General features: G+C 49.6%; 1 protein-coding gene across 4 annotated transcripts in view; it reads left to right on the top strand.

Moving 5' to 3' along the window:
• Fndc3b (fibronectin type III domain containing 3B) overlaps positions 1–18,921 on the top strand; it is a 291,727-nt gene that overhangs the window by 248,077 nt on the left and 24,729 nt on the right. For all 4 annotated transcript variants that reach the window (XM_075950510.1, XM_075950514.1, XM_075950511.1 and 1 more), the window contains exons 15-22: positions 1,843–1,981; positions 3,824–3,895; positions 5,963–6,081; positions 7,285–7,390; positions 8,369–8,541; positions 9,966–10,079; positions 10,275–10,424; positions 11,862–12,142. In XM_075950510.1, coding sequence (XP_075806625.1) covers positions 1,843–1,981; positions 3,824–3,895; positions 5,963–6,081; positions 7,285–7,390; positions 8,369–8,541; positions 9,966–10,079; positions 10,275–10,424; positions 11,862–12,142 — 1,154 coding nt within the window. The remainder of the gene's footprint in view (positions 1–1,842; positions 1,982–3,823; positions 3,896–5,962; positions 6,082–7,284; positions 7,391–8,368; positions 8,542–9,965; positions 10,080–10,274; positions 10,425–11,861; positions 12,143–18,921) is intronic.

The following is an 18,921-nucleotide window of genomic DNA, read 5'->3' as shown; positions in this document are numbered from 1 at the left end:
TCCCCGTCCTCGCTGGAGACTCCTGACACTGTGTGTCTCTGATCTCACTGGAGACTCCTGACACTGTGTGTCCCCGTCCTCACTGGAGACTCCTGACACTGTGTCCCTGATCTCACTGGAGACTCCTGACACTGTGTGTCCCTGATCTCACTGGAGACTCCTGACACTGTGTGTCCCTGTCCTCACTGGAGACTCCTGACACTGTGTGTCCCTGTCCTCACTAGAGACTCCTGACACTGTGTGTCCCTGATCTCACTGGAGACTCCTGACACTGTGTGTCCCTGTCCTCACTGGAGACTCCTGACACTGTGTGTCCCTGATCTCACTGGAGACTCCTGACACTGTGTGTCCCTGTCCTCACTAGAGACTCCTGACACTGTGTCCCTGTCCTCACTGGAGACTCCTGACACTGTGTGTCCCCGTCCTCACTAGAGACTCCTGACACTGTGTGTCCCTGATCTCACTGGAGACTCCTGACACTGTGTGTCCCTGATCTCACTGGAGACTCCTGACACTGTGTGTCCCTGATCTCACTAGAGACTCCTGACACTGTGTCCCCGCCCTCACTGGGGACTCCTCACACTGTGTCTCTACCCTCACTGGTGACTCCTGACTCTGTGTCCCCGCCCTCACTGGCCATACCCTCCTTCCTGTGCTGTGATGGCATGCTCTGCCCTCTGACCATCCCTCCCGTTTTAGTCTTCTCTCCCATTTCCCACTCCTTCCTCAGCTTAGCCCGGAGGTTCTCAACCTTTTAATACAGCTCCTCATGTGGTGGTGACCTCCAACCATACAATTACTTTTATTGTTACTTAATAGCTGTAATCCTGCTACTATTATGAATCATAATGTAAATGCCTAATATGCAGGATATCTGATAGGCGACCCCTGTGCAAGTATCGTTTGACCCACAGGTGGAGAGCCACGGACCCATAAAGAGGCACCGCTAACGTTACCGCAGGGACCTGTGTCAGAGCCGCAACGTGAAGCTGCTTTGCGTTGCTCATGCAGTGCGTCCTCCTGTCCCACAGCTCCTCTGTCCGTCCTGTGCACGGCACTGGTGCGCACTAGTTTCCTCGTGTGCCCTGAGGGTTCCCCACCCTCGCGTCTCTAATTTTAGGGCACAGTAATTTAATTTGGCATGTCGTCACCCCAGTATTTGTCAGATTATCAAGCGGAGTGTTGAGACTATTTGAGGAATATAATTGTTTTTGGTATGCTAAAAATACCAGTGTTGGCTCCCAGATCATAGCTGTACTGCTCTTCTCCACCAGATGGCACTGCCTGACTCTTCCATAAGTAAAGTTTCTGTCTGACTCGCCCGTGTTTTCTTTCACCCAACAGCACGACATAGGTGGAAACATTCTGATTTCATATATACTTCCACTACAGCCTCCTCTTCCCCCTCCTTTATTGAAACGTGGCCTTACTCTATTTCAGAATTGCCTGGAACTGCCTACATAGCCTAGAATGGTTTCAACCTCCCACATGCTAGGATCATGGGCATGCCCCATTACCCTAGGCTTACATTTCTTCCTGTAAGGATATGCAAATATCCTTAGATAGTTTTAGTTTTAATTGTTAATAACCAAATGTCAGAAAAATGAATGATGACAAACACATCGACAGTCTGAAGAAAGCAAGCACTGGCTGGGTGGGTGGGTAGGTGGATGGGTGGCTGGGTGGGTATGTGGGTGGCTGCCTGGGTAGGTGGCTGAGTGGGTAGGTGGCTGCGTGGCTGGGCATCTGTCACCATGTCTGGCCTTGCTGTCTCAGAGTCACTGTCGACATTGCTGGAGCCTGTAACTTACGTGTCCTGCTCTTCTCTTGGCTGTGTTACAGCTGACTGCTTCTAACATGGAAGGGAGAAGCTGCCCAAGTGAAGTCCTGGTTTGTACGACCAGTCCTGACCGACCTGGACCTCCGACCAGGCCGCTCATTAAAGGGCCAGTCACATCGCATGGCTTCAGTGTCAAGTGGGGTACGTTTTCCGCCTCTGCTGCTGCTTTTCCTTTTTGACTCATCTTAATTTCCGTAGTGACCAATCAAACGCAAGCACACAGTATTGTGTGTGGGAGCATCGTGCATGTGCTACACACGTGTGAGAAGCATCCTGAGGACTGGAGGAGGCCATGGGATTTTAATGGATGGCCAGACTTTAGTGGACTACTTAAACGAACAATTTTAAGAGTGTCTCATTTATTTCATAATTTTCTTTATATTACAGTTTTCCTCCCTTTATAAATGCATTGTTGATTTGAATCTGAGGATTCATAATTAGATAATTCATTCTTTAATGACTCACCTTAGAAATTTAATAGGAATACTATTTTCAAATTAATACTGAGATTGGATTTCAAATTTAGATAATGTAACTTTTAACATGTAAAGTGCCGCAATGAAATAGGAAAAGTTTGTGTTGTTTGTTCTGTAGCCTCCGGGCTGAGACACAGCCTGGGAGGAGAGTGAAGTTCATCTCTGCGGTGTGGGTCACTTCAGGGACGTGCATATTCCTTACTGTGCGGTTGATACATTTGTGGTTACATGTGAAACGGTTGAGACGTGTGTGCTTTGCACTAAGGTCATGTGAGGATATGTACAAAGAGCAGGTGAAAGGCAAACAGAAAAAGATAGAGCTCTGAAGGTCCTGTAGAGGGGTGCAGTTTAGAGCACAGGCCATCACTGCAGCCAAGGTCAAGTGTGCTGTCTTGAGTTATCAGAGAACTCTGAGGCCCTCTGCCCGGAGGACAAGTATGGTCAAGAGCAGATGAGGGACTTGGGGCTGCTTGTGGGTCCTTCCTCCAGGGATCCTGTCCCTCTGCGCGCTCCCTCCTTCTCCTCAGCTCTATGCTGGGTTTGTCTTCATGGAAATCTCTGAGTAGTGCAACGATCTGGGAAAGTGAGCTTCCTCAGTCCGTGTGAGGAAAGCCCAGGCCTTGCAAAGTCTCCCCCATGACCAGGGATGTAGAGGTGGCCGGCTGCTGCCAGACATGAATTGAGTTCTTCACAGTTTGGCAAAATTCTTCTGCCTTGCGTTTCCATACTCAAAAACCAAACGCTTGCAGGCAGGGTGTGTGTCCATTTACCCAGCGCGACGTAGAGGACTCTGGAAATTGACAGAGCCCTCCTCCCACGCTGCCAGGTACATGTTGATCCAGGCTCCAGGGTGAGGATAAAGTTGATTTGGGAGAAAGTGTGGCAGAGTGAACTTACTCCATTCCAAATTTTATTTATTTTGTCAGTGCCGTGTTCTTTTCTCTCCCCTTCTCATTTTTCAGAAATATCTGCTTGCTCGTAAAGTATATGAAGTAAAAATAATAAAACACGATAAACATCTAAACATTTCAACTTTACATAAAAGTCACCAAATCTCAGAATCACCTCCAGATTCTCCAGAGTAAACTCGGTGTTCTGGAAGCCATTCCGCTTGCCTAGTCTTGCGCGTGTCTCACTAAATAAACGCTAAATCTTACACTCCGTTCTGCATTTCAGCGACCTTAAATAGAAGCCTGATAAAAGTCACAGCTTCCTGACACTGAGGAGCCGGTGTGGGAAGTGGGGCACTCATACCTGTAATCTCATGATAATCGGGTGGGGTGCCGAGGCAGGAGGATTGCCGAAACTTTGGGACCAGCCTGAAGTATGAGATGCTGTCTTAAGGAAAAAAAATTAAAGGGGCAGGGGTTATGATCATAAGGAATTGCGCCTTTTGGTGCTGTCCAGACTGAAGGGCACGTAGCAGTAGATTCTTTGGTTCTCTGTGATGATGTTTACCAGTTCCGTCCTGTCCTCTCCTCACTGATGGTGTTTGCCCACTCTCCAGATGCTCCAAAGGACAGTGGCGGCTCAGAAATCCTGAAGTACCTGCTGGAGATCACAGATGGAACTTCTGAAGGTGACGCTTTGGGAACTTTAAATTCTTGTCCTGATGTGGTCAGACCCTTTCTGTAGCAGCAGTAGGCAGCCTTTAGTTCTATGATATACAGCAAGCAGTGTGGTAAAGCTATATCTGTCTGTCTGCCTGTCTGTCTGTCTGTCTGTCAATGTACCATCTATCTATGATATATGATATATATACCCTCCCCTCCCTCTCACTAGAGTTTGATCTTGAGTTAGTTTTTTCTTCAAGTACTGCAGCAAGCCCTCTACCCCAGAATGTACCCCTGAGTACATCCCAGTTTCCAGACGCCACAGTTCGCTGTGCTTGAAGTGCCCATCTTTGGCATCCTGGGTTGTTTTGTTTTCTATTCTCTGTGTCAATTATAAGCCACAGGGGAAATAAGCTCTTCCTCCCCTAAGCTGCCAGACTTCTGGAAATTGTGGGCGGAGGGTCAGAAATGGTCCCCCTGGCACCCTGCCATGTCCAGTGGCAGCCACGTCATAGTGTGGCCAGTGATGGGCATCAGACTTTGATAGTAATTGGTCTCCACTGTGACCTTGGAGTTAGAACTCCCATCAGCAGCCTCACTACAAGGATTAAGATGCAGCCATGGGGCTTGCTGCCTCGTCTAGTGACCTGAGTTCAGTCCCTGGAACTGTGTTCTGACTCCACAAGGTTGTCCTGTGAGCACCCCCATGCGCGCTGACATACATGAACGTGAGCGTGCATCCCCACCACACACAGAAGTCATAATTTAAGAGGGACAATGCCAGAAAGGAAAATCTTTAGAGCCCTGAAAATGCTCTTGCCTTTCTTTCTAATAAAGCTCATTGGACTTCAATAGACAAAGATAGTTGTCAAAACTCTAAAACCTAGCCTCGCTTTCCCAGTAAGGCTGCTGTGATCAGTATTTGTTTAAAGTGTGTACGCCTGTGACCAAAGAGAGGACCCGGGTCCCTGGGAACAGGGGACTCTGCTTTCGGTCTGTGCACCACACCCATCTGGAGCTGCTTCATTGCTGTCTTTTCTAAAGCCTGTCAAGTACTAAGCTGAAAATAGGAGAATTCCAGAAGATGGGCACAGCTGTTCTTAACACGAAATCCGTTTCTGCACTAAAGAGCACACTTAGTGTTTACATTAGACTGGGAGAGAAGTCGGTGTCTCCCAGGTGCTTATGGAGAAAGTCGGCTTCCCATCATCCAGCTCCCTCGGGTGCTGAGTCATTGCAAGAGTGGGCCTTATTTTACCTTAGCACCGGCAGCTGGCCGTGCATGGGAGTAATTAATAGAACTTTCCATGTCTCGTTGTCCCAGCTGTTCCTCAGTGTAGGCTGTCCGCCCGTAACTCAAGCACCGCTGTCTAAATTCTGAGTTCCCACGGAGCTTTGTCCTAACACTGACATAATAAGACCCAGGACCACAAGGTAGGGAGGGATAAAGTCTACCGTAATAGCCAGCTGAAGGAATTTGTGGACGTGACTGTATAAAACACCATAGAACAGGGTGAGCGTATTTCCCCTGAAATAGCTAGTGGATCCGAGGGCTGTGTAGAGCGCCCAGCTGGAAATCACATGAGAGCAGACATCCCTGCAGCCTGATGCTGAAGCAGGCAGTGGCGGGATCGCTTCTAGGTGCTTTCCCCAAGGGGCACCAGCCTGGGGACACCCCCCAGCCACCCCATCTGCTCCCTTCAGTCTCAGCACCACTGAGACAACCTGAGTCACTCCAAGTGCTCCACCTCTGACTCCTCAGCGTTGGGCACAGCAGCCTTCTCGGAGGCCCTGGTCTGTAAAGGTGCAGTTGTCCCGACTGAAGCACCTTTGGGCAGCACCTGCATAGCTGGTCCTGTGGCCGCCTCACCATGGCATTCACAGCTGCTCAACACTGTCTTAGTACCCGCCTCCTGTGCTAACGCCCATGGCGTATGGCTTCCCACATCCCAACCTCATGATCAGCAACGTCTCTGTGGCCATAAGAAATGGCCCTGTGTATATTGGTGCCAGGTGGTGCTGGGCTTCTGTGGAAGCCGCTTGGTATTCTGCCGCAGATGCTGTTTCTAACTTACACGCGTCTCCTTTCACAGCTGGTCAGTGGGAAGTGGCCTACAGCGGCTCTGCTATGGAGTATGTCTTTACCCACTTGAAACCAGGCACTTTGTACAGACTGCGGGTCTGCTGCATCAGCACCGGTGGGCACAGTCAGGTTGGTCAATCAGTGTGTGACAGGACGTACGGACGTGGCAGTTCCTTTACTGCAGAGCCGTGCAGGTCCTTTACTGCCACCTGCTGGGAGGCTGTTGTAAAAGCAATATTGTTGATTAATTTCCCATGTCATCTGTATGAATGCAGACCAACCAGGTGACCTGTTAGGAGACTCGGTTTCTGCCACACACAGTGCTCAGAGGTTCCATACAACCCAGCGAATGCTTGCAGAGTACTCTTGAAATGAGTGTGGGTGTGGTGTTGAGACTCATGAAAATAGGCACTGTGTTCAAAGTGTTTTCACCGTAGATGATTTGGAACCATGTGATGAGAAAGAGAGATGACCTAGCCACCCGGTAGCAGATTGATTATTGAATATAAGGCTTGCCCTGTCTAACATGTTCCTGAATTTTACACACACTCACACGCACGCATGCACGCCTGCATAGCATAGCAGTTCCAAAAGCCCAGTCAGAACATCCTTCCCCCGTGCGGGACTGCCCGGAAAGTCTCTGTTGGAGTGTATCCAGACCCTAGCCGTAGAACATCGGGGCATCCCCCACGTGAGGGCTCTGCAGGGCAGCATATGTGTTACTTGATGGCACAGAGTCCGCTTCCCATTCGTCACTGCTCTGGAAGGAACTGGAACTGCCTGGCTGCGCCCTGTTTCTTTGATTCTTGTAAGATGATGAGCTTTTTTAACACCAGCCTGGCACAGCCAGATCCTACCAAAGGGAGGCCTAGTTATTTTAACGTTTACAGAACTACCGTGAAAGTCAGGCTTGGTGGACGAGTGCTCCCGTTGACCCTCCTCTGCCGTTTCTGTGACTGGCTGTCCATTTAAGGAGCCATTCTTCATTTATCCAGTTGCTGTGTGTGTTCTCCCGCATCCTCATAAAGGGTCCTTCTAGTGTTGACGTAAAGGAAAATAAGTGTGCCTAGGGCAAACGCTTCTCCATCCTAGTCATGTGACGTCAGAGGGAGCCGCTCTTGTTATAACCGGCACTGTATGCCGCGAGAGCCCACCACACATGTAGACAGGCGTGGGCCCTCCTGAAGAGTTTGATACATGACAGGCACACACATCTAGTGTGTAATTCCTTTTCCGTCCCATTTACAGTTGTGGGATAGACTTAGCCTGGTAGGTAAGGTCTGAGCAGTTCACAGTAACTAAGCAATGGTCTCTCCGGTGTTTCTCCCACAGTGTTCTGAAAGCCTCCCCGTTCGCACACTAAGCCTTGCGCCAGGTCAGTGCCGACCGCCGAGGGTTTTGGGTAGACCAAAGCACAAAGAAGTCCACTTAGAGTGGGGTGAGTGTATAAACCTGCATGTGGGCATCGGCCAGGACAGTGGGAAGTAGAGACACGGTGCTTTGTCACTCGGCTCCAGGGCTTCCTTCTTAAGCTGTGCCCCTGCTAGCATAGCTGTGCGCTCCGTAACCTGCACCGCGGGTTCCCCTCACCCCACACCTGGGTTCCCCTCACCCCACACCTTTTCGCTCATGCTCCCATTCCTGGGGTGCTGCACACACTGTTGCTACTCCACCTTTCAGAGGTCACATTCCTGTGAAGGAAACGTGTAAAATGTAGAGATTAAACCAGAAATTTCATTGGTTCCTCAGTGGGTCCTGGTTCTCCACAGCGTTCACTCCAGTGTGCCAGCAGCGCGTATGCACGCTGCCAGTGGAATGTGTAGAGCGCTAGCAGACAGTGTGGGGTCCCGTAGACTTGGCATGACGTCTGACATTAGATTTTTCCTTCCCTCCCTTTTTCCCTCTCCTTTATTGAAGTGTGATGCTTTTCCTAGTGCTCATTATTCCTGGATTCTTTTTACTCTGACCAAACCTGTTTAAACGCACCTGCTTTGGATGGCTGGGATTGTTCAGGAGCTTTTCATTTCTTTAATTGGGAGGCTCCTCTTGGAACAGAAACTCAAAGGACACACCACCTACATATTTTGGAAAATATTGCTAAAAAAATCAAATGTAACTCAGTCAACTGAAATCCAAAAAGTTCAGGCTGAGGAAATGGTCCAGTGGCTGAGACAGCACTTGCTGCTATATCAGGGGACCCAGGCTCAGTTCCCAGCACCCACATAGTCTCACAGCCACACACAGCTCCAGTTTCAAAGGCTTCACTGCCCTCTCCTGGCCTCTGCACCATCCACACACAGTGCATGCGCATACGTGCAGCCCCCACACACACAACCGTAAAAATAAAACATCCTTAAAAAAAAATAGAAATCCAGAAACAGTGCTCAAAGATGAAACACCGTTTTTACATCCTCAGACGTCCCTGCATCTGAGAGTGGCTGCGAGGTCTCCGAGTACAGCGTGGAGATGACAGAGCCTGAGGATGTCGCTTCCGAGGTGTACCATGGGCCCGAGCTGGAGTGCACAGTCGGCAATCTGCTTCCTGGGACTGTGTATCGCTTCCGAGTGCGGGCTCTGAATGACGGAGGGGTGAGTGTGCGGCTACCCCCATAACTGGAGTACGCGTACCTCCTCAGCCCCCTCAAGTTCCTCAGGAGTGTGTGCCCCCTGCCGACAGCCGCTGCACTGTATATAGTAAGATCCTATTTGAGAAGCAATGTTGTCACAACTTCCTATAGGCCTGGCACTACAAAGGTTCTGCTTCCCTCAGTGAAAGTTCTCTAAGGGAATTAGGCAAAGTCAGTCAGGAGAGCGTTTGCACATGGTGAGTTCAAGCCCAAACCCTCCATTTTAGAAAGCTAGGCGTGGGGAAGCATGCCTGTGCTCTCCACACTGAGAAGGGAGAACAGGGGGATATCTGGGGCTTGCTGCAGCCAGCCTAGCCTACTTAGTGAGGTCCAGTCCTGCCTTAGAAAACAAGGTAGAAGCAGAGGTTGCCTCCCATCCTCCACACGTACACACAGGTACTGTACACACATGAATGTATACACACCCCAGAAAGCATTATAACATATTGTCTGTGCCTTGAGTAGCTTAGTTCTCTAGACAAAGGGTGTGGGGCCTGAGGGGGCAGCTTAATGGTTTTTATTTGATTCCTCTGAAAACTCCACAAGTCTCTGCCTCCTCCTCCTGTCTCATGCGTCTGATGTTGGAGGTCAGAAGCTGAGAGAATGTGTGTCTATACAGATCCACAGAGGGACTGTCCTTTTGTCTCTGTGAAGTGGTAGACTGATGGGCTTGGAAATGGGGAGTAGGTGGCCCACAAAGGGATGGGCAGAAATGCGAAGACAATGAGCTGATGCCCGCGGCTCCCAAAGCCTTGGTGTTGTGTACTGCTGAGCTCCCTGAGAATTGTCGCATTTCATTAATTGGCAGAATTTATTTAAAAAGAGAAGAAAGGCTAATTGACAATATGTGCAGGTCATTGACAATATAAAGAAAAGTCATGTCACTTGAGACCCAGGGGCATTCTGAAAATACGTTACAGCAGTGTTGCTTTTCATTATTATTATGTATACAATATTCTGTCTGCGTGTATGCCTGCAGGCCAGAAGAGGGCACCAGATCTCATTACAGATGGTTGTGAGACACCATGTGGTTGCTGGGAATTGAACTCAGGACCTTTAGAAGAGGAGGCAATGCTCTTAACCTCTGAGCCATCTCTCCAGCCCAGTGTTGCTTTTCAAAACAGAGAATACAAGTAACTAGCGGGCATGGTGGGAATGCCTGTAAATCTCCCCATTCCAGAGGCTGAGGCAGGAGCTTCGTGGGTTCAAGACTAACTGGGGCTACATGGCAAACTCTTGTCTCAAAAGGGAGTGGGGATGCCAGCGGCCAGAACAAATAACATCGGGTGATATTGCTATTGAATTGTACTGTGGATGCTGTTGGCCTTTTCTTCAATTATAAGATTTCCATGCTCACGTGCAGAGACATGTGTTCTTCTCTTTCAGTACGGCCCCTACTCCGACGTGTCAGAGATCACCACCGCCACGGGGCCCCCTGGGCAGTGCAGAGCTCCATGCATCTCCTTCACGCCGGATGGAAGCGTCTTGGTGGGGTGGGAGGTGAGTCACGCCCGCGCTGTCCGTCAGTTTCTGTTGCTTCTGCCTTCACCCACACACAAAGTTGACGATTGGGTGTATCACTTCCAGTTGTGCAAGTGGTCAGAGCTGAGAGCAAGCTGAGTGCCACCCTTCCCTTTGCGTGTGTTCTGTCCCGCTTCCTCTCAGTGAGATGACTAACAAACGTGTGCCCTGCAGAGCCCGGAGAGCCCTGGTGCTGACATCTCTGAGTACAGGCTGGAATGGGGTGAAGATGAAGAATCCTTAGAACTCATTTACCATGGTCCAGACACCTGCTTTGAGATCCAGAATCTGTTGCCTGCTGCCCAGTATTGCTGCAGACTACAGGTAGGTGACTATCTGGACACCGCTCCCAAAGGCCGGTGTTCCCTGAAAGGCTGTAGGGGAGGATCACAAGGAGAAAGAATTTTCTGTGGACTGGGAGAGGGTTCCCTTGGAGCAGTGCTTACCACTCAGATATGGAGACATGAGTTCAGATCCCTGCAGCGTATAACACCTAGGTGCTATAATACTTTCTGGAACCCCAGCACTGGGGTGGATAGGCTAGATACAGGTGGGTTTCAGAGAGCTTGTGGTGCAACCAGTAGCCAAACTGGTGAGCTCCACCTTCAGTGAAAAACCTTGTCTCAGGGGAAGGCACCTGATGTTGGCCTGTTCCCTACACACATACACACACATACACACACACACACCACATAAACATACCACACACCACATACTGCACACACTGACACACACAGAGAGTGGGCACATCTGCACAAATACACAGATTCATAAACACACACACACACTTCCATATCAGCTTCTGGTCGAGTTGTCAGAGGCGTTCCAGGCCCGCAGATAAACAAGCTCTGTCTATGCTAGTGATGAGGGCGATGCTGAAACATGATGCTAGCAAGGGCTCCCAGAGAAGTCTGGGAGGAAAGCCTCTGGACGAGGTAGATGTCCGTGAGGAGTGGCAAGGAAGTCGGCAGAGCTGGTGAAATTAAGAACAGTGAGCGATGAAAGCCAAGTGCTAATGGTGCTTTTGACGTGAGGTCACAAGCCTCAGATAGGGTCTCTGTGTGCTTCTGTAGTAAATAAAGGGCTTCCGTCTCTGTTCTGGGAAGATGGATGCCATCAAAGAACTGAAAGTCCTGGAGGGGGCATAGTGGTTAAAAGCCCGTTGTTGCAGAGAACCCAAGTTCGATTCCCAGCACCCATGTCAGGTTGCTCCAGCTCCAGGATGTCCACCTCCCTTCTCTGGCCACGTGGGTCACCTGTACATGTGCCATGCACTCCTCCACGTAAAGAAAAGCGTAAAACCGCAGGAAGTCCTGTCTTTTGTATTAGCATGTCCTTCTAATCACTGCAGGTCCAGACTCCAGGGTGGGGCCAGTGCCGAGACCAGGGAGGGTGTCACATTGGCTAGAGAGGAGGTGGTTGCCCTAGGGTGACTTCAGGTGGTCTGATGGGCGGGACGTGGGTGACTGGGACATAGGTGCTCCCGAGAACTCTAGATACAACCTGAGCAGCTTGGAGGATAGGGAAGACGGCAGCTGAGGAACCTCCTGGGTGTTCGCAGGCAGTAGGGTACACATGCCACCCTAGACATCAGGGCAGAGGTGGAGAGCAGTTAAGAATGACCCCTGACCTCCACATGCAAATGCATGTACACATACATGTACGCACATACACACCCAAAAATTTAACATTGGCTAATGTGGAGGTACTGGCATGTGCTCATGCCATGATGTGACCTGGTGACACCCTTCTGTTTTCCAGGCCTTCAATCCAGCAGGTGCAGGGCCGTATAGCGAGCTTGTCCACTGCCAGACACCTGCCTCTGCCCCTGACCCTGTGTCCACGCTGTGTGTCCTGGAGGAGGAGCCCCTCGATGCCCACCTGGACCCGCCCTCTGTGTGTCTTGTACTGAACTGGGAAGAGCCGTGCAATAATGGATCTGAAATCGTTGCTTACAACGTTGATCTCGGAGACACTAGCATTACTGTGGGCAACACTACCACACACGTGATAAAGGACCTCCTTCCAGAGACTACGTACCGGTGAGTGCAGAACGCTATGAGAAATCTGGCCCACGGTGTCAGTTCCAGGGCTGAGCATCTGTCCTAAGTTACTGTGTTCCAGACGTTCCTCTTTAACATCTTTAAAGGTACTAGATGAAATATAGTTTAAAGGCTTGTACTGCTTTCTACCTACAGTAGTGATACATTCCCACAATTCCTAGCTTCTGAGGGAGAATTTTGTTTCAGACTTGAAATCCCTTTCCCCTCTTGTACCTTTGGTTTCCCCTTTCTTCGTATATTTTTCTCTGTGAGTCATGTGACTGCATACTCCATCCCAGGCCACCTTCCTGACAACCTTCAGAGCGGACACCCTCATTCTGCTCACTCCCCCAGAGCAGACATGGGTTCATTCAGGATTTCACAGAGTTCCTCACGTGGGGTGATACCACTTGCCCACCGTTTCTCCTAGCTGGCCCTTCACACTTTCAAAACACTTAGCACTCGCACAGAGCCGCCTTGACTCAGGCAAAGCCCAGAGCTTGCAGCCAGCAGGTGTCTCACTGGGGGAGATCCAGAAAGCCTGTCTGGATAATCAAGTGTGGCCCAGCAGGAGCTCCTGCTTTGGGGCTCTGGGTTATCAGGTTGGGGGAGGGTCAGCTCAGGCTCGGGACCTGGTTGTCTTCAAGCCAGGTATGCCCGGGTCCCAACCTCTGTTAGGAGGAAAACAAGCCGATTCCCAGGAGGGCATCAAGTAAGGAGGAAATGCGTGGGTATCAAGGTATCAGATGCTGACCACTGAGCCAGCAGCAGCACAGCAGTTGGCCAGCAGTCTGACGATCCTCCCACAAAAGTCCAGCTTCCTGGGGGCGGGGATGTTAGCAAGCTCCTCCCACAAAAGTCCAGCTTCCTGGGGGCGGGGATGATAGCAGGCCAGCAGCAGGCTGCTGCTTCAGAAGAAAATCTTCCATTTCCTGTGTTTTCTGCAGTGCTTTCTCATTCTCTAGTCTTTTTTTTTATTTATTAAAGATTTCTGCCTCCTCCCCGCCACCGCCTCCCATTTCCCTCCCCCTCCCCCATCAAGTCCCCCTCCCTTGTCAGCCCAAAGAGCAATCAGGGTTCCCTGCCCTGTGGGAAGTCCGAGGAACCCCCACCTCCATCCAGGTCTAGTAAGGTGAGCATCCAAACTGCCTAGGCTCTCACAAAGCCAGTACGTGCAGTAGGATCAAAAACCCATTGCCATTGTTCTTGAGTTCTCAGTAGTCCTCATTGTCTGCTATGTTCAGCGAGTCCGGTTTTATCCCATGCTTTTTCAGACCCGGACCAGCTCTCATTCTCTAGTCTTGAGTGTGTGTGTGTGTGTGCGCGCGTGTGCGTGGATACACATGTGTGTGTATGTGTGTACGTTATGTGTGTGCATGTGTGTTCATGCTTCTAGAAACCAGAGGGATCTAGCTGGGAGGCAGAGGCAGGCGGATCTCTGTGAGTTCGAGGCCAACCTGGTCTACCAGAGCTAGTTCCAGGACAGGCTCCAAAGCTACAGAGAAACCCTGTCTCGAAAAACCAAAACAAAGCAAGCAAACAAACAAAAAACCAGAGGGATCTTTGATGCTGCTCTTCCTCAGGTAGCCCCACCTTGGTTGGTTTGGGATGGTTTGGTTTTAATTTGATTTTGTTTGGTTTGAGACTATGTAGTCCTGACTGGCCTGGAACTCAGTATGCAGACCTGTTGGCCTTGAATTCAGCGATCTGTGTGCCTCTGCCTCCTAAGTGCTGGCATTAAAGCCCCCCAGTGCTGGCTTCTTAGTCTCAGGTGGCTGGCCAGCAAGCCCTCATCCACTCCTCTCTACCTTCCCTTTGCTGGGATTACAAGACCTTGCCATACATTTGGCTTGTTTTTTTTTACATAAATTCTGACACTGGAACTGAGTTCCTGATGCTTGCAGGGCAAGCAATTTGCTGAGGAAGCTGTCTCCAGCCCTAGGCTCTCCTTGTTGCCAGAAGCTAAAGAAGGAGGCAGCTCAGCAGCTGTGAGGTCCAGATGTTCCATCCTGGCATTTCTTATCTCCCAGCTCTCTTTCCAAATACCTCTTTTCTGAGTAATTCATAAACCAGTTTTCTTTTCAGAGCGGTGGCAGACTTTTCCTTGTTTGTTTTCAACATGCTCATCGCTCATCGTGTTGAGGACACACGTGCCCACAGCGTGCCTGGCAGACTTAGAGCGCATGTGAAGATTTCAAGGCCACTTACGCCACAGTTTTAGAGAATGGGTGACCATCAGTGCAAGGAGCAAGTCCCTTGGTTCACTGTAGTCACGCTAAATGACATAGGCGGCAGTAGCGATGTCTGGGGCTGGGGCTCGACATGGAGACCTTGCTTAAAATGTGTGCAGCCACGAGTCCCATGCTTAATCCTTAGACACACACAAAAGTGGGACCTCAGGTCAGACCTGAATAAAGGGGAACATGGCTGGTGAGATGCTTGCTCAGCTGGTGAAGCTGTTTGCCTCAGGAGTACATTTGGATGCTGTGCATGGAAGTCTAGTCAACACAGAACTGTGTGCTGCTGTCTCAGAGACAGTCAGAGCAATTATAGTGAGTCTTGCCACTGTTTGCAAACAAACCTAAGGGCTTCATTTTGGTCTGGTCAACTTTCCCTGACCTTTTTCTGTCCCATAAATTGGTTAAAATACAGCTAAGATGATCACCATGTGTGAAGTTTAGATAAAGGCTTGTGTCTTTATTTTTTACTTTTATTTTTAGTATTTTTACATGTCTTGCCTGCATGTATGTCTGCACAGTGTACATGCAGTGCCCATGAATCTGCTGGAGTTTTAGACAGTTGTGACCTTCCATGTAGGTACTGAAAATAGAACCTAGGTCCTCTGGAAGAGCAGCCAATGCTCTTAACCACTGAGCCATCTCTCCAGCCCCTTTTGTTTGTTTGTGAGTATAGGAGTTGCATGTTGTCCTCTCTAGACTGCATCTGTAATGACCCTTGGGACAGAAATCAGCGTTCCAACAGACCCCTCTGCCCGCTGCTATCAGAACTGCCTGGTAAGGGTTTGCTGGCACAATCTATATTTGAAATTTGGCTGGAATTAAAAAAAAACAATTGTTAAAAGTATTACATTTAAGTTTAGAACTATATCTGAAATTGAATTTTACTTTGGATTGTAGAGAAAATGGAAAACAGGTTTCCTTTGTACATGCCCTGCCAAGTAGAGTCACAGACCATAAGCAGAGAGACTTGGGGGTCACCTGGTGACACCTGTCCTGTCCTGGGCACGAGCAGCTCCCTGACCTGGGTAGTGGTCCAGCTTTGGCTTGCCCAGCAGTCCAGCTCATCCCTTGAGCTTATCAAAGCCTCTTTGTATCCAAAGCCGCTCTTCCAGCAGCAGTTCTCAGAGCTAGCAGCAGTAGTGGCTCCCGAAGACCCACGAGGAGGAGCAAAGGATCCGGCCTAAGCCCATGCCTGGGAAATAGTGAGGTAACCGCGGCTCAGAAAAGTAAATCCAGGAGGCTCTCGCTCAGGAGTGGGACCTCAGCTTCTCAGGTTTATATGGAGTGAGTGGTTAGATGCCAACACAGAAAGGGGCCCGAAAGAAGGGGAGAAATGAGCCGTATGAGCCGGAGCTAGAGCACATGATAAAGGAAAAGGGAAACCACTGGAAGTACAGAAGTCTGGGTGCAGGAAGATGGGTCAGCAAAAGAGAGTGATGGTGCAGAGAAAGGGTAAGCGTGGCATGGTGGCATGTGCCTTGTATCCCAGTCTAGAGGTGGGGACAAGTTGGAAGCCAGCCTGGTCTACATAGCAAGTTCCAGGCCAGCCAGGGCTACCTCATAGGTCTCTGCCTAAACAAACAAACAAATAAAAAGAGTAAACTGAGATAGTTGTTGAAGAAATGGCTCAGCAGTTAACTGTTCTTGTGAGGACCCAGTCAGCTCCAGTAGCCACATCAGATAGCTCACAGCCATCTGTCCTGTGTAATTCAGCTTCAGCAAATCAGTGCCCTCTTCTGGACTCTGCAGGCATCCGCAGACACGTGGCATACACATTAACTAACTATAAATTAGAACAGGAAAGGAATTTTAAATAAAATTTAGGCTAGCAGTATGGCTCAGCAGGCAGAGGTGGCTGCTGCCAAGGCTGCCGGCCTGTGTTCAACCCCCAGAGCTAATGTGGTTCTAGTGAATGGTTCTCTAACTTCCGCTGTGGCATATTTGCAGAAATGCCCTCTCTTCTCTCTCTCTCTCTCTCTCTCTCTCTCTCTCTCTCTCTCTCTCTCTCTCTCTCTCTCTTTCTCTCTCTCTCTCTCTCTCTCACACACACACACACACACACACTAAATAAAGGTCAAAAGTTATTATGTAAGAGATTTTAAGGATGAGATAGTAAGGATGATGTGTCTTGGTCACGGAGCTTGGCCCTGAAATGGCACACTGTCGTTTGCAGTCTGGAGGACAGGTAGCATTGTTGTCATTTAGGAAGTACACCGAGGCACACAGATCCCGGGCAGATTTGGAACTGGAATCCAAACTCCTTTCTTCCATGTAAAGAAACTTTCCTGTTCCCAGCTCTTCATGGCAAACTACAACTTCAGGACCCTAGGCTGGTTGTCTGTGGGTCATGGGTAAAACTTGGTGACAGTCATTAATGAGAGCAGTGTCCTATAAAATAATAAGTCTGGCGTGGGATCTGGAGTGCCGGTTTAATTAGCCCGCCATGAGAAGCGTGTGTAAGTAAGGAAACCTCTGCCCTGGAATGTACACGCATGTGCAGGTTGAGAGGGGGAGGTGCCTGAGCCCCACTCCTGTAAACTGAGCCTCAGTGGGCCTCATAATGGCAGACACCCGGTGTCTCGCCCCTCATCAGCCCTCTCTTGCCTAGCATGGCTTCCGTGGCCTCCTTCATTATCCCCTCTGACAGCCTGTCTCCTGGTGGCCTCCCTGTGCAGCAGTGATCTGTGTGGCTTGCAGGGGGCAGGGCTGCAGACGCCTCTCTCCGTCCTGAACTGGTTGTGAGGTCACCTGAGATCACAACCTCATTATATGTCTGACTCACACTGAGCTGCAGAACAAGGAAAAATTAAAATAGGTTTGTTTGTTAGGCTCACTTATGCCCATTTTTCCTAAGTCAAAGGGGTGAAAATAGCGTTTATTGAGTTCTTACTATGTCGTAAGCACAGCGTTCACTGCAGAAAGTGAGTCATAAACCCCTTGACCATAATGAGATGGGGCAGGGTTTGGGGGAGCCGAGTTCTGACTCTTTAGCCGCGGGTTCAGCCCCTCGCTCGTGTCTCGCAGCCTGTGGAAGTAACTGAAACTCTTCATGCCTCTGTTGCCTCATCTGTGAAGCGGGCCAAAAGTGCAGTCGGCTGGCCGTGCTGCCTGTGTTTGCAGAGGTTTCAGCTACCTTCTTGGGTTAGACATAAGCCCACAATAGACTACTAGCTGTTCATGCTTTGATCAGAAAGAAATGAGTCAGGACTCAGGCAGTTGCCACCTTATAGGTTGGCTTGTGGGCTTGTGTGGAGGTGGGCTGGTGGCATTGCTGTCACCGGGGCGTCAGGAGGGGCTTGGCCCAGGCCAAGGGAGACCTCTCCAAAGAGCTTTTCTCTGAGTCCACTTTTCCTCACAAAAACAACATTCTGTGTTTCCTCCGTTGTCTTTCAGAAGGTTCTCCCTGACCATAGTCACCTTCTCTTAGAGGAGGGAGGTGGGGCATGCTGAGCATCTTGTGAGAAGCCTCTCCTGCTCCCGGGGCCTGCGCCACCCCAGGCTTCCCGGGCCTTGACCTCAGTCACCCCATCCCACACTCAGAGCTACATGAGGCCTGGGTAGCTCATCTCTTAAGGACAGTCACCTTCTCCCTGAAGGACAATTTGTTTTGAACGTCATTCTTCTTTTAATATAGTCAATGTCAGAAGTCTGAGCGTGCATACAGAGTGCACTGTGGAAGACTGTGTGACTTCCTGAAGCAAGGAATAGTTGGCATCTAGAAGAAAGATACTGGAAGCCTGAAAGGCAGGCTTCTTAATTTGACTCACTCAGTGGTATTAGCATACTGATGAATGGGGCAGACTTGGGGAACGTTTAAATGCCCCCCCCCCCGCAGTCTGGCCAGGATACCGCTAGAGCAGGACTATGTCACTTCCTAATTTGGAGGCCGTATTCTGCTTCCCTTGTATTCATTTTAATTGCTCTAAATTTTGAAAACTGACATAATGCACACTTTGAAGATAACTCTGTAGGTCCTGTCTGAGTTTCAGGGCGAGCGTGCTTCAGCTAAAGAGGAAGCATCTCTCTTTAAGGTGTGGAATAGATCTTAATATTTAATAAAACTTAAAGCTCTTTTTTTTTCTAACTCTCTGAAATGAATTCTTAGTGTTGTTACCCAGTGTGTCATGCTCACTGTTCTTTCACAGGAACTTAGAAATTGGGAATTATTTCCACACCCCTACAAACAGTATGGTAGCTGTCTGTCCTTTCCGGGCTTCCGGGCCACCTCTGTTCCTCACGTGGCATTTCCCTGGTGAGCAAGATGGCTTCCTTTTAGCTCTTCAGCTCAATTTCAGCACCAAGTGGAATTTTGTCTTTGGGACTAATTAATATTAGCTCAGTGCATTCGTGATCCAGATGTCGTTTCTGCTGACACGCAGTGTATTCTTGTGTAGGTGTGGGGCAGTTGGAGTGCGTGTTCTGAAGTCTGTGTAGATGGTTTTAGGACCAAATGCTGGATGAGTGAAAATAGACTTACTGGCTCTTATTAGCAGAGCAGGTGGTGACCTGAACGTGTGGCTTAAATAAAAATTATCCTTT

The sequence above is a fragment of the Microtus pennsylvanicus genome, chromosome 16 (assembly GCF_037038515.1).
Source record: "Microtus pennsylvanicus isolate mMicPen1 chromosome 16, mMicPen1.hap1, whole genome shotgun sequence".
Taxonomy (NCBI): Eukaryota; Metazoa; Chordata; class Mammalia; order Rodentia; family Cricetidae; genus Microtus; species Microtus pennsylvanicus.
The sequence above is the reverse complement of the archived record's forward strand: the minus strand, read 5'-3'. Positions and strand labels throughout refer to the sequence as shown.